General features: G+C 46.4%; 1 protein-coding gene across 1 annotated transcript in view; it reads left to right on the top strand.

Moving 5' to 3' along the window:
• The window catches only part of LOC8031001 (midasin), a 122,024-nt gene that overhangs the window by 67,566 nt on the left and 38,892 nt on the right, over positions 1–15,566 (top strand). Inside the window, exons 37-47 of the mRNA XM_040222376.3 lie at positions 527–780; positions 2,849–2,984; positions 7,198–7,363; positions 8,032–8,369; positions 8,930–9,066; positions 10,238–10,632; positions 11,132–11,292; positions 11,993–12,159; positions 13,117–13,259; positions 13,323–13,502; positions 13,911–14,138. Coding sequence (XP_040078310.2) covers positions 527–780; positions 2,849–2,984; positions 7,198–7,363; positions 8,032–8,369; positions 8,930–9,066; positions 10,238–10,632; positions 11,132–11,292; positions 11,993–12,159; positions 13,117–13,259; positions 13,323–13,502; positions 13,911–14,138 — 2,305 coding nt within the window. The remainder of the gene's footprint in view (positions 1–526; positions 781–2,848; positions 2,985–7,197; positions 7,364–8,031; positions 8,370–8,929; positions 9,067–10,237; positions 10,633–11,131; positions 11,293–11,992; positions 12,160–13,116; positions 13,260–13,322; positions 13,503–13,910; positions 14,139–15,566) is intronic.

Below are 15,566 nucleotides of genomic sequence, written 5' to 3'. Positions count from 1 at the left end.
GTGTAGTGAGATTGTCTGCAGTGGAAAATAATGATGTTTGCCTTACGATAGCAGTGTTGCACTGCAATGCTTTATGTGTTTGACATTTATTGCCCACCCTGCATTGACCCTCCCGGTCAGCAATATGAGATAACTAGAATAAATGAATAAATATTCCTCGTCCCCAATCGTGTACAGCTTCGAGAGACTCGGGAGCCAACTTCCTTGGGAGCAAACAGGCAACTTTGGTTTGTTACCTTGATCTCACAAGCTCACTGGGTGCAGCAGGCACCTCTTGAGCTGTCTTTACTCTTATCTGCATGTCCCTGATCTTGTATTCTAAACTAGTTCAGTTTGTATTTGCTGTACAATACACGTGATCCCTCAGAATTACGTCTACTTGACAAAACCATTGCTCTGAGAATGCACGGTGTGTTGCGAGTACACAGTTGCGGTGCAGTAGAGAGGAATCCTAATTTATTAATTAGTACTAATTGTGTGTACCCTTCGAGCCCAAAAACATCACATTAATTGCTGCCTCGTGCAGGGTGGTTCTGCCCACACCTCTGGAACTTCAAGGGGTAGAGCCCCAGTCACTGCTGGGCATGGCAACGCGACTCCTGCTGGAACCCTGCACGCACAACAACCTGAGCCTGCGCATATCCTGGCTGCAGCACCTGGCACGGTCCTTCAAGTATCCACCTGAGCTCGAGCCCTTCCTGAGGTGCCATCTTTCTCTTTTGGGGAACAACGCACTCCTGCAGCAGATTCTGTCAAGTCTGCTGGACACTCTCAAGCTAGGTAATGGCTTGGACCTGCCTTCATATCAGTGTCTAGATTCCGATTCGTAGAAAAATTTAGTTGTAATCAGTCGGACACTTTGTTGTGCCGAGGTGGAGGGTACCCTTGCTACTTATAGCGTCGTTAGTTAGTGAAGGAGAAAGTAGATTTTGATCGAGACCTAGCATGCATCTCAAAATTATATGGCTCCCTACCCCGCTCCCCTGAGTGAAGACAGCAATGTACCGTAGCCAATGTCTGATCTTCACAGTTGCGATTTAACTACAGTGATGTCTCGTTAATATAAACAATATTTTCGGGAACGAACTGAGTTGATTGGGTCGCGTGGTCGCGTAGTCTGCCGATTGTGCATGCGCTGGAAAGAGAAAAGAAGAAGGGGCAAGTCAACTCTCACGCTGTGCTGCGTCAGCTGCAGCTGCGTTCGTTTGTTCTATGTTTGCAATGCTCAATGCTCGGTATAAGGTGGCTAGCCCCATCGCCATAGTGACCGTTTGTTTACGTTCACCCTTTTGGTATCCGTATCATGCACATTTTTTCGCGTATACAGACTCGTGTCTGTCAATTTAAGTTTAAAAAAAAATCCTCTAGGAGTCTTTATTTGAACGAAAGGGCATCACGCTGGCGGAAAAAGATAACGGCACAGCACTGCGTGGCCTCGCAATCCCAGCCACCCGACGAGCTCGCAAAGTGTTGTTGGAAAGACGACCCTGCCAGAGGCGACGGCCGCACACTCGTACATGCGCAGGAAGCGCGGCACTTAAAACGCTTTAGACAAAAGCAAGTATTAATTACCTCTGTGGACAGCGAAGAACCATCGTCGGACTAGTGCACGGCATTTATCTCTGTGTTGGCATCCGTTTCATAAAATCTGTTCTATGAGGTTGGTGTGCGGTCAATCTTCATTATTTTACCTGCACGGTAGAATTGGCAGCAATTTACTTTTTGATTATCTGAAAGCTAAATCTGACTGCGCGTCAGTATTCGGGGCACGTTAGAATCGTGCTAACAGTTTCTTTAAATAAAGAACTGGCAGAGTGAAACTACCAGTACCAGCTTCATTATCCTTATTTATAATGTGTTTTAAAGGTAAGTCCAGATATAACGAACTACTGATAAAACGACCACTTTTCGCAAAATTATCGCGTTCGTTATAAGTGGGTTTGGCTGTATTAACGAGACATGAGTGTAAAATATGTTAAAATGAACACTTCCAGCTACACTTATTTTGACTGCTGGAGTGTTCTTCTGGGTCAACTGAATAGGTTTGAGGTTGGTGAATGGGGGGGGTAGATCTTGAAGAAGCGAAATTTAAGTACATAACACAACCTTGAGGCTGCAGACAATGCACAAACACACACGGGGGTTCTGCTAGGCCTAAAATAATCTGATGGGCTTGTTGGTTATACATAATACACACTACAGTGCAAAGGACAAGAAAAAGACCTAGACAAGAAAGATGTTACATATACCCGTAACATCTTCCTTTTCCTTCGCAACCTTTCCATTAAACGTCAGTTGTGAGTTCAGCGCTTGTCCTGTCTACGTCTTTTTCTTGTCTTTGTCCCTTGCACTGTAATGTGTATTGTGCAATGCCTAACCTTCACCAGCTCATTGGCACCCTGACTTTCCGTTTGAAAATTTAAAGATTGATTTTGGAGAAATTTGCCAGTAGGCTGATTGGGACATGCTTATGCACGCTGAAAGGGTCTGTGAGGGATGCTACAGCACAGAGACATCCCAAACCCAGATACACGAGCAAAAATACTGAAACTGGCGAACCCCTGGGGCAACTATACTTGCATGCTCTGATTACATATAGTTGCGTGGGTATTTTCTCCTTTTCCATTCCAGTTTTTGAGCTGGTTGCACCAGTTTTGGATGTTTACACTAGTGCTGAAAGAGGACATTCGTATATTTTCTATTCAGAGATCACTTATTTCTAGCATTTGAAATTAATCAGATCCAGTTACGTCCTGTAGGAACAAAGTAAAATGACTTTGTAAGCACCCTCTTTTTTCTTAATTTTATGATTATGTGACACAAAGGCGTTCTACGAACTGCTGCGCAGACGGAGCCGGCACCTCTGTTGGAGTCCCGCTCCGTCTAGAAGACCTGCCTCTAGACCTGTATCAGTGTCCTGACCTCCTGGCTCGCCTGTGGCCTCGTGGCACCCTGGATGAAGAGCTCCGGGCCTCCTCACTTTGGTAAGTTTCGTACCCATCTTCCCAAACCAGTCCTACAGCTTTAGGGTAAAAGGTAGCCTTGTTTCTGGCTGTTTAGCTGAAAAGGGCACTAAAGCTGTTTATGAAATCCTCTTTTTATGGCATATACTCAATCTGTCTGCCCTAAACAACATAGAAAATCCAAAATTACAACCATGCATGACTTTTTTTTCTGAAAGCGTGACCAAACACCGATTTTCCTTCTGCGGTGTACTTGCATGGACGGGCAGGTTTTGCTAATGCCGAGGTTGCGGCCGTCGACGATGTAAATGCTTGAGGCGTTGTTATGGTCGTCGGCGTCGGGAGGAGCAGAAGCGGCTGAGCGTGCGCCTCTGTGTTCCTTTTACTGGCGCGGGGCCCGCAGCGCCATGGGGTGGCGTTCCTAGGAACTACGACGTGTGTCAGCCAATGGGAGCTTCGTTCCTTGAAGCTATGACGTGCGCCAGCCAGTGGGAGCCTATCCGCTTCGCTCCATTGGGACAGGGGAATTTAGGTGCCCTTTGGCGCAGCTTCAAAAGCTGATAACACCGGTTCGCTCCATGGTACCCGGTTAATACTTTCTCATTATAAAAGGAAGATGCCTCAGGTGTAGGGCGCTCTGCCTATCGCGATGCCTGGGTGGACGCTTATTCTGGCCCCAATTGAACGGTGGTTTTCGGTCGCTTTCATGACTGGCAAGACATAAGAGCTTGCATGTTGGTGAATCCCATAACAGGTCCTACATCACTGATCTTTTAAATTTTACCCTTTCATTTGCTGTCACTTTTTTGTTACACGAATTACAAGTGAGGGAGACTCAGGGTTAAGCAGGTCTGCTACATATGGTGCAAGCTAGGGTATGCCTTGGTGTGCTTGGGCTGCCGGTAGGGGGGGAGCACAGGAATATCGTGGGGTGTTGCCTGCTGTGTGGCATTTATAGACGCATTTAGTGCATCTCAAGTTAGTCACCGCCACTAATTTTCCTACGTTTACTAAGACTCCAAGTCGCCGAAACCAAAGATAAATGATAAATTCATGCGAAGCCTAAATTAGTTCTACATGAGGTTACTGCCTAAAAAGGCAGTAACCTCTTGTATGGCTGTAGTCCGAGCTGACCAAAACGAAAACAAACAAAAAGGGAGATGCAGGTGCCTAGGAGTGCAGCATTTATTTGTTTATTTATTTATTTTCATACTCTCAAGGCCCGGAGGCTCTACAGAGAGGAGTGGGTGATACAGATGAAATCGTTGGCAAGCTTCTTGAAGTATGTGGCGTCCTGGATGGACACGATGGAGGCTGGGAGGTGGTTTCATTCGTTAGATGTTTTTGAAATAAAAAAGTCAAAATAGATGTTCGTATGACATGGTGATTGTGGCGAGGTGACACATATGACGGATGAAAAAGTAGTTGATCTTTTAGAATTGGGTTAGAATAATAGACTTTATGGAAAAGACAAAGAAGAAAGTATTTACGGCTTAAAGCAAGGTCAGGTAAGTCCAAAGTTGTCTTCATTGATGAAACACTAGCAGTACGAGAATAATTAGAAAGGATAAAACGGGCTGCTTGGTTCTGGACTGATTCGAGAATGTATGATAATGTTACATGTCCCGGATCCCAAACGAAACAGGCGTATTCGAGTTTTGGCCTGACTAAGGTTTTATATAATTGCAGTTTGACGGGAAGATTAGTGGAACGAAAGTGGCGGCGCAAAAACCCAAGCATACGATTAGCATTATTAGAGACATAGTCGATGTGCATGTTCCAGGAAAGGTTATGAGTTATGTGAATACCAAGATACTTGTATGAAGCAACAGCATCTAATGGTATATCATTAAGGATGTATATGGCAGGGTCAGCGTTTTTAGAGAGTCGGGAAACACGCATGCTTTTACATTTAGTAACGTTAAGCTTCATTAGGGATTCAGCGCACCAAGAAGAAACTACGTCGAGGTCTGACTGTAGTATAGCACACTCTGGGGCATTAGTAATTATGCGATAAAGTACACAATCATCCGCGAACAATTTAATAGAGGAGGCAATTTGCGATGGGAGGTCGTTAAGGTAGACTAAAAACAAGAGAGGCCCCAGGACAGATCCCTGTGGTACCCCGGACGTTACGGAGTAGTAGAAGAATTATGCCCATTGACAGAAACATATTGTGAGCGGTTAGATAAAAAACATTTAACCCAGCCCAAGATGTTAGGATCAATATTAAGTTTACTCAGTTTCAAGAGAAGTAGGTCGTGCGAGACAGAATCAAAAGCCTTAGCACAATCTAAGAAAATGCAGTCAACTATTAGCCCGGCATGAATAGCAACCAACAGGTCATTAGTAAACGATACAAGCTGTGTTTCACAAGAAAAAAAAATTTCGGAACCCGTGTTGACAATTAGTAAAAAAAGAATTCGACTCGAGAAAGGCAACAAGGTGAGAGTAAATGATATGTTCAAGTAATTTACACGGCACACTAGTCAATGATATGGGCCTGTAGTTAAGTGGGGAGTGAGCAGTACCTGATTTATGCAAAGGAACCACCTTCCCTACCTTCCAATCGTTGGGCAACGTGCAACACTGCAAAGACTGTGAAAAAATTTCGGAAAGAATCAAAGATGAATAGGTGGCGGTGCTCTTCAGGAACTTTGAATTGATTCCGTCAATCCCAGCACACGCGGAAATTTTAAGCTTCTGGATTAAACAGTCGACACCAAATGAATCAATACTAACAGGAAACATAGGACTATAATTAGGGCTGAAAACAATTGGATAACAGGTAGGAGTCGTGTGGGAAAAATAAGAAGCAAACACATTGTTTAGGACATTGCAACAATCGTTTAGATCTACAGGAACATTATTCGCATCACAAAGCTCAACCGCACTGGATCTACTCCCGCTGACCACGCTCCAAAACTTTTGTGGGTTATCGTTTAAAAGAGAAAAAAAGTGTACACTGATAACACTCCTGCTTTGATTGTGCGACAGCTTGTTTATACTCCGTATCAGCAGCTTCGTAAGCGTACCAGCGCTCAGCACATTTTGTTAATTTTGCGCGCCGAAATAACCATTTCTTTTTATTTCGCAGACGCTTAAGGCGTGCGTTAAACCAAGGTGCCTGTGAATTAGAGCGGATGCGCTTCAGAGGGATGTACTGGTCAGTTAGGTCACTCACTTTTTGCTTGAAGAGAGACCGATTTTCTTCAACCGTTCGCGTATGAAAACGTGAGATGTAATCAGTTAGAAACGTGTTTAATTCATTATTAATTGAAACAAAATCGGCATTTTTGTAGTCATGAATAATCTTAAATGCTTTATATGAGGAAGCAGATGCCTGCAGGTCAAACTGAACAACACAATGGTCACTTAAACCTGGTAAATATGCTAAGGGAGACACAAGCTCAGGGGTTGTAGTGAGAATGAGGTCTAATACATTGGAAGAATGAGATGAACATCGTGTTGGCTCTTGTACAAGTTGCTTTAAATTAAAATCAAGACAAAGGCTTAGAAACGAAAGAGCCTGTAATGAGTGATTATTTATTGTGGGGGTGTCGTTTTTCCAGTTAATTGTGGGAAAATTAAAATCCCCCAGAAGAAGCAAAGACGAAGAAGGAAACCGTACTACCAATCTATTTAAAACATTGTGAAGCTCAGAGCAAAATGTACTAGACGAAGAGGGGGTTCGATAGCAGGCGCAAAAAATAAAATCCTTGTTTCTGACATGTACACGGGCACATACAAACTCTAAAGATAGGTTAAGTGGTATAACGCTCGATATTGTAGAATCACGAACAGCGATAAGAACACCGCCACCTGAGCGCGAGTCACGATTGAAACAATAAAATTTGTACATACCTTCACACTCAAAAATTTCAGTTTCAGCAATTTTACTGGAAAGCCACGTTTCGGTCAGGATAACAATATCAGCTGTACACGTGTCGATAAGAGATGACAAAGCGTCGCGTTTGTTGCTCACGCTTCACACGTTAGAATACAATATTGAGATGGTGTTAGTCGCCGGGCCTTTGCATAGTTATGTTGATGGCACGTGTGAATTATAATTGCTTGGACCAGGTGCGGAAACTGCGTTATCGGTGCCCGGATGCGGCGCAGAAACTGTATTATTGGCACCCGGAGGGAGAGACGCGGCGTTGTTAGTTAATTAAAAAAATTATTGTTTGTTTCAATTTTGTTGTACACCGGAACCCATGCTGTCTCGGCACAGGCTCCAGCTGCTTCTTCGCCAGTGGGACCTCGAGGCACGTCTCCCGACTCTGGTGGAGCCACGAGATCCCAAGGCCCCTCGTTTGGGTGACCCTCTGTCCCGCATGTTGGCCGCGTTCATCGATTGGCTGACAAGTGTTGCCCCCGTTGAGGAAATCTACAGCAAGGTGATCCTCATCCTCGGAGACTGTGGCAGCGGAATTGTATATATTGTGTCAAATCCACACAAAGAAGACTTTGAACAAAGAGGAGGTTTTGAAAGCTTACTACATCAGAACCGTAGCCCGGTACTTTTTTGTCGCAAAAGCAAAGTTAGTTGACTTGACATCTTGAAAGAGTCTGCATTCGTTGTGAAAGTTTAGAGGACAATCCAGTGTGCAGAAAAGCTTTCCGTGTGTGTCAAGAAAGAGTGTTCTCAAACTGTGTTCCTAGAAATCCAGGAGTTTCCCAGACTGCCCTCACAAGTTCCCCAAGCTCCCAACTTTCATCGACCGTCCCTAACTTTAAAAGTGCATTCACATTGGTGATGTACTGCACTCGCGCGATGTGACTAAATCGCATCGCAAAATAATCAGATGGTCACACTGGCGTGTGCAAGTCGCTTTCGAAAACTTTTGCTCCGAACGCCGCTGATCGGCTCAGTCTCTCTGCGACTGGATCGCATTGCAAAAAGTCGGGTCAGCTAGTGACTGCTCAAAACTCGTCGCTTTTTTTCTGCGATGGTCGCTTTTGCGATAAAAGTTATCGTGCGACTGCTCCACATCGCCGGTGTGAACGTGCCTTAAGTAACTTGTTTCCTCAGTTGCCAGATCCTCCAAATATTCTTGTGTTCCAGGCACGACTGGCCCAAGAACACATAGAACGACTGTGGCAGGCCTGCAGCGAACCCGACATTTCACATTGCCTCACCGCCCCACGCTCGGCACGTATCGCCCAGCACTGGAGCTGGCTTCGCAAGGCTTTGAGCCACTTGACTCCCCACAAGGATGCCAGGCCAGAAGACGACAGCGACTCCCCGTCGCTTGCGTCGACCGTGGCCCGGGTGGACCAGTGCCTCCTTGACCACCTCGCACTGCACCAACACAAGCTTCGGAACCGCGTGGCAAAGCGTCTGGGTGAACCGCAACCATTGCGGGAAGAGGAAAATGCTGTGGCCTTTGAAAAGGCATGCGGGTACGTGAGTCACGCTCAAATCTTAAAGGCTCAAGCTCGGGACAGAACAGGAGGTCTCGGAAAGTTGTGGGCTGCTCGTTAAAAATTTAAATAAGCGTAACGCAAAGGAGTGGCGAGCTGACTAAGCGTGTGGCGAAGCGGCTCGCTTCGCTGTCTAAGCACAGCACATGGTCTTTTTTTCTTGTCAAGTTGTTCCTCATCGACAATAACATGTGTTTTATGTGTCCCCTTGTTATTAATTTTTTTCAACCTTACCGTTTCAAATTAGAGCATGTCGCTTGTATTCATGATAGAAAACCTAAAGAAATAAACTAAAGGGTAAATTCAGTCAACAAAGCTATCTTCTAGGTTTTTGAATTCGGGCAGAGGGCAATGATGTCTGTATTCACTCAATCAGAAAGTTAAAAGGAAATATTGTACGCTGCAAAGATGAAATGGGCCATTTCCTCCTTGCCTTGAGTTTCCGTAACATGAGTAAACGTTTATCATAAATTCTGTGCAGTCTTTAAATGCCCCTTTTTTTGTGCAACACGTTGTTTGATGTCCGACACTTGTTGCAGGCTTGCTCAGCGTGTGTGGGAGCTTGCCCGAGGTTGTGAGCAGGCCGAAGCAAGCTTGTCTTCTGCCTGTGCTTTGGAAAAGTTGCCAGCCCTGGAGGACTATCTCGTTCAGCTCCTGCGAGGCACACCGAACCCAGGTAGTCTTTCATGTGTACGGGCAAGTACGAACCAGGTAGCAGACTGACAAACTAGTGAAGTGCGAATAGGCTGCCAAGTCTACATGCCTGGTAATGGCCACCAAGTGCTCAAGGGGTGGTCACAGATTGTTTCCTAGTGTTCACATTGCTCCCAAAATATGCCTGATGAATTCAGTTTTGATTTATTAAAGGTTTGATTTAAAAATGGTACAGTAGTACTTCTTGTTTGACACGAAATTCGTGCACAAAAGATTAAGGTCAACCGTTGACCGATCTGGTTAAAATATATTCAGTACTTTATTACAGCGGAACTGTTAAGGGCTAGGTTCCCCAGGATCGTGTCCGGTACCAAACAAATGTCGACACAGACCTCTGGACAGCTACCGCCATCTATGAGCGACGGCGACAACCAGACAATCGGCTTGCCAGCCTTGCCCATAGATGGCGGCAACCTTTCCAGCCTTTCCACTCTGGTTTTCTCCAGAGTGGAAAGGCTGAAAATCTCTAGGCTTCGTCCTAGATGTCGTCCTTGAGGTCGTTCTAGAAGTTTTCCTTGAGTTCGTCCTAGACGTCGTTCTTGAGGTTGACCTCGAGGCCGTCCTAGAACTTGTCCTTGAGGTCGTCCTTGATGTCGTCGAAGAGGTCCTCGAGGTCGTCCTAGAAGTCATCTTGGTGGTCGTCCTAGACGTTGTCCTCAAGGTCGTCCTAGAAGTTGTCCTTGAGGTCGTTCTAGACGTTGTCTTCATAATCGTCCTAGAGGTCGTTTTAGATGTCGTCCCTGAGATCGTCCTAGGCGTCGTCTATATGTCGTCCCTGAGGTCGTCCTAGGCGTCGTCCTCAAGGTCGTCTTAGAAATTGTTCTTGGGGTTGTCCTAGACGTCGTCCTTGAGGTCCTCCTAGACGTCATCCTTAGGCAGCGTCCTTGAGGTCGTCCAAGAAGTCGTCCTTTGAGGTCTTCTGACCATAGTACAGCTTCGCTGGTCTTCCTTCTACATCAGAGTGGAAAGGCCTGAAAGTTTTTCTATAGTAAATTTTTATTTTTAACTTTGCAATTTTTTGTTTATTTTAAAGAATTCAGGCTCTTGTTTGCTCATCAACATTCTCAGAGGTTCCAATGTGTATTGATTGCATTTACATGACTATTTGTGTTGTGCTTGTACTTCTGGCACAGGCCAAGATCTGCTAGCTACCCTGGAAAAGGAGCTTCTGCCAGTTGAAGAGGACAATAAAAAGACGATCGCTCGGGCCGCAGTCAGCCCTGTGGATGCGCTGCGAGACCTCGTGCAACTGGTTGAAGAGAGCCTGGCCCTCGAGTCTTTTCTGGAAGGCCGCACCGAGGGTAGTCCAAAGCGAGGGACCCTCTGGCACCCGCTGCATGGCGCAGCCTCTGCCCTAGCCCTTGGCAAGGACCTGCCGGAAAGCAACAGGAAACCCCTGCTGGGGGAGGTGTCGGCATGGTGGGTGGAACACCTGTGTGGACTCTGGGACACGCCCACTCACCTGGGCGTCGCCCTGGCTCAAAGCGTCGGATGGCAAGATCGCCAGACTGCGGCAGGATGGCTGGAGGTGTGTACTTGAAAAAACAGGGACATTATGCATTGTTTCTTGGTAATGTCATATTTTATTCTGTTACAATGAGTTACAACCATGAGTATCCGGGACATTCGTGATTTGTATGTTACGTGCCAAGCTGCTACTTGAGTTGGTGGCCATTCAGCATATGAAGTGTGGATGTCTCGGTGACTTGCGGTCGTAAGTTCTTACAACCACCTAGTCAAACTTAGTCAAACACTACTGTGCGAATGGGTCTCAAGTCTTTTTTTCACGAAAATAGGATATATGTCAAGTAACATGCAATGAGAACACTCTATTGAGCTCCTCTCCCCTTCAAAGTGCTGCTGATCATTCGGCATGTCCAGCCATGTCAAAAGTTAACAGAACCCTGCCAGTATGCTTCAGCAGTTTTTGGCCATCAGCAAGCTACCCTTTGAAAGGGAGCTCCAATGTCAAACCTTTCAGAACTCGAAGCTGTCCGTGGCGGGTTGCCTCGGGGTCTTTTTTGCAGGGCCATCAGGTGTACCTAAGCCCCCTCATGACTGTGACCTGCTGTGCCATGGCCGACGGCCCCGGCTTCCACCTGGGGCTTCGAGACCGCTCGCCCAAGTGCGCAGAGCTGGAGGCCCAGAGGCGGCTGTTGGCACGGGGCACAGATCCTCGCACCCTCTGGTACGCCGGCCCAATGGGATGTTCTTGATAATCATCATTCCGCAACACTGTACACAAACAAGCCAAGTTCTGGCAATTGTTGCAAAACAAGATGTGCCAGCATCCTATTTTATTTTTTTGGCACATTTTTTTTTTTTTGCATAGTGCTGTTATCTTGGCTTGCCGTCTTTGTAGGCATGTCTCGTTAATATGGATACCCCACTATGTAGACAAAAATGTCGGTGACAGACTGTGTAAATATATGCATTTTCGTTTCGGCGTTATGGACAGCCTACATTGTGGACGATTTTTGGGGGCCACAAAGGTGTCGAAATTAAAGACATGCCTGTGTCTTGCTTTTTGGTTTGATACATGGGAATTGACTATTGACTATAATTAAGGACGAACGGGTGTCACTAGAAAGTTTGAGTCTCAAATCCTGGCACAGACAATTAGGTTCCGATTTGGAGTATTCTGACAAACTCGACAGCCACGGCTTTTTCTGACCACCAGGAGGCAACGAAATAGTGCCTATGGGAGGGTCTACTTGGTGCTGAGATGCTTTCTTAATTCTTTTTTATTGCTGAAAGCCAGAGAGAACAAAGTTTCTTGCCTTTGGTCACTGTTGGCTACACTGTGATAATCCCCACTGTACTAAAGCCCAGTACCATGCAATGCTATGCTTCAAAGTGTCAGCTTTGCCGCCCACTGCATTCTGCAGGACCAGTCAGGCAGCTGCTCTGGAGCAGTGGTTTTCTCAGCTGGTCTCGACTCTGCCCGGTTTTGCTGGGAGGGAAGGCGACTGGTGGATCCAGCTAGACATTCCGGAAGAGTTTCAGCTGCTGGTGCGAGACGCTGCCCAGCAGCTGCAGGCATTGGCAGACAGCCGTGAGTGCCGTGTTGGCCAAGAGGGTGCACCTCACCCGATTCTCTGCTACCTAATCGTCCTTTACATTTCGTAGACACGTTTAGTTTGCCTTCTTTTGGTAAGTTGGGACCGACTGATAGAGAATGAACATAGGTCCATAAATAGGCTTGGGATATTGTATGGGATGGTCGCATCACTTTTGGTGCGCATCAAAGGAGGATGGGAAGTTTCCTTCTTTGATAGCCAAAAAATTGCTAGCCCATAAGATAAAAAAAAAAAAAAAATGTAATAAGATCAACGAAATGGTTAACTGTGTTGAGTGAGGAAACAGCAATATGACAGACTTATAGAGGGAATAGCAAACACAAAAGCGCATTTCTCCGTACTCCTTTTGTTCCTAGTCTCGAACTGCCATCCTAAAACAAGAACATTGTTTTAATTTGAAAAGAGTATATTTATCTCCCAAAGTGCTGTAATGCATGGAATGCACATCTAAGGATTGTTTCAAAGTACAGTAAAACCTCGTTATAACAAAGTTGAAGGAGCGGTCGTAATTATTTCGTAATAACCATTAGTTTGTTATAGCCACTGTTGATTTCTTCCTACTATTAGCAAGCAAGGGGAATTATGATTGCTTTGTTATATCCGTTAGTTTGTTATATCCCATTTTGTTATAACGAGGTTTTACTGTAATATCAAAGGTAGGAAGCCTGCACTGGAGACCGGACAACTGAAAGACCTCCCTGTGGTTTTCTTCCTGTTGCAACTTTAGGGGACAATAAACAATCATTTCAAGAAGTGAAGAAGACCATACTGTTTATCGATCGATGTCACACATGCGGTCACGAGATGTGCACATGACGTCAGATCACATGACTTGACGTTGCGCGATGTCAAGGACGTTGTGCGACTTCATCCTAGATTTTCGTAATACAATTGAAGCAAATAAGACATGCTCCTTGCCTGCCTTCCATTAGGCCCCTGGTCTCCGGAGCGCCTCTGGTGTTTGGGACTGGCCTGGGCCCGTGTGGGACTGTGCAGCCTGCAGCTGTTGGTGCCGTGGGACCCCGTGGATCCCGTCTACAAGGTTGCCCTTAAAGTGGCACACGTGGAGAAGGAGGTGGGGGCTCTCGGCTCGGGGGTTTGCCGTGCCGACTACCATGCAGTCTCTCATCCCTCGCAGCTTTCGAATCGGGATGCGGAGCAACGTCTTCGTCACTGGGCGCACCGGGCACATACGGGCAAGCCGCCGTGCCTTGAGGGCCACCCGGCCCTCGCTTTGGAGGCGGCACGCCGGCAGCAACTTGCAACCCAGCTGCAACGTTTGTGCGCAAGGAAAGCCCACCGGGGCCCCAACAGCCAGGCAAGGGGCTCACCAGTCACGTTTTCTGGGCTCCATTTTCTCCCCAGGGTAGACAAAAGTATAACATTGATGTGACAGTCAATGTGTCGTCTAACTTGGTTCGAAATCCTGAGCAAGTAGCGTATTGTTTATTTTTTCTATTTTCTCAAACCTAAGGAAAACTGAGCTTCTTCGCAAAATGTCAGGCCCCGAAGGTTTTCTTTGCGAGCTTCACTTTGAAGTTTTTGGAACTGTCTGCTGTCTTATCTTAAGAGAGAGGAAATAACTTAAGTCAAGAATAAAAGAATCCAGTCTCTATTCCGCCGTCGTTAACCCCACACTTTCATAGTTTCATTCACAACAGACGAACGTAGGACGTACCTAGCGTCCACGGACCGCTTCTGACGCTTTCTCAATTGACTGTTATAGTACGAAGAGCTTGCCCGTCAGATGCGCCATTGCGCTGCCACTCTGGGCAGCAAGGAGCGGGTTGGAGCCGTCTTACAAGGCCTCGAAAACGCCCGGCAAGGCTCCCGTGCACCGGACGCCGAAGCCCGGTCTTGCCTGGCCGCCCAGGAGGCAACGGTGCGACGGCTGCGGCTGGAGCACCCCACGTTCAGGGACCTGTGCTACCCCTTCCTCTGTGGCCTGGCCCAGGTGAGGTCACTTCTGTTTAGTGTTGGGAAGTACTTTAAGTACATAAGTACTTAAAGTCCTTTTTAAGTAGGTTTGGAAAATTTGTACTTTGCTTGAAGTACATTTTCTGAATATGTGCTTCTACTTTCCTTAAAGTATTATTTTCTTGTACTTTCCGAGGAAAGTACAACTCCCGACTTCAGAATACATTCGCCAAATTTATTTTGTTAGATTTGTATCACAAGATGGTGTTTTGTCAGCTCTGAAGCAATACTGGAAGGGCTATTCTACTCTCACCAAAAGCGCGAGCACACGACGCATCCTTATCTGGTCATTTCTTTGAGTGAAGTAATGGTGGCTATAAGGCCAATACAAATAAGTGCCTTTTAAGTTGATTGTGTTAAGTCAGCAAAAGTAAAACAAGTACTCTGTGGCCACCTGACTTTATCCAATATTTGCCATCATTTCCGAAAATTCCCAATTACGGAATGGAAGGGCACGATAAAAAATTGTGTTAAAAAGTACTTTTACTTTACTTTGAAAGTACATTATATTTATAGTACTTTACTTCAAGTACATTGCACCTGGTCTACTTACTATTTTACTTCAAGTACATTACTTCTCATCTACTTTCTAGTTTACTTCTAGTACATTTTGGATGTACTTTACCCAACACTGCTTCTGCCCCGTCGATTTGCCTCTGTGCGGCCAGGTACGAGCCGGGCGTGCTTACGACGTCCTCATTCGAGGTCTCTCGATTTCTGCCCAATGACATTGAACTCGTTGCGCCGTCGGTCACCACAATCGCAGCAGTAGCACGGCTGCAAAAGTGGATGCCGCAGACCCAGGGGCGGATCCAGAACTCCGTTTTGGGGGGGGGGGGGGGGGGGGGGGGGGGGGGGGGGGGGAGGATTTTGTAAGGATACTATTTTCCCATTCTTTCGTGTGCACCAAGGGGTCCACTCATGTCAAATTGCCCTCCTAGAAGGGGGGAGAGGTCGACTTAGTTTAGGGGGGGGGGGGGGGGGGGGGGGCGGCTCGTCGCCCCCACCATTCCCCCCCCCCCTATTTCTCTTTGGATCCGCCCCTGCGCAGACCTCCGTTGCACCGCATCTCGTCTTACAATGAAACAGTCTGTAGAAACTAAAGCAGTCCGAATAAGAAATGCTGCAATGCCGGCAACCCTCGCGTCCACTCAACCAACATTTTAAATGCCTACACACTAGTGATGGGGTTGAGCAGACAACTTCAGTGGAAAGGGGAGTGAGAGAGGCAGAAAGAAAAATGTGGGAGGTAAGAATCCAGGAAAAAATCAGCTCTAACAATTTACAGGACGCAAGAAAGGAAAATGAGTTTGACAATTCACTGGGACGTTCTTTACTGTTTGAGGCGAGAACCGGAGTTTTGAGGACAAGGACGTATAGGGCGAGATTTCAGGAGAAAGACAGA

This window comes from Ixodes scapularis, unplaced genomic scaffold (assembly GCF_016920785.2).
Source record: "Ixodes scapularis isolate PalLabHiFi unplaced genomic scaffold, ASM1692078v2 PGA_scaffold2__306_contigs__length_199485367, whole genome shotgun sequence".
In the NCBI taxonomy this organism is placed as follows: domain Eukaryota; kingdom Metazoa; phylum Arthropoda; class Arachnida; order Ixodida; family Ixodidae; genus Ixodes; species Ixodes scapularis.
This window is presented reverse-complemented; position numbering and strand designations above follow the sequence as displayed.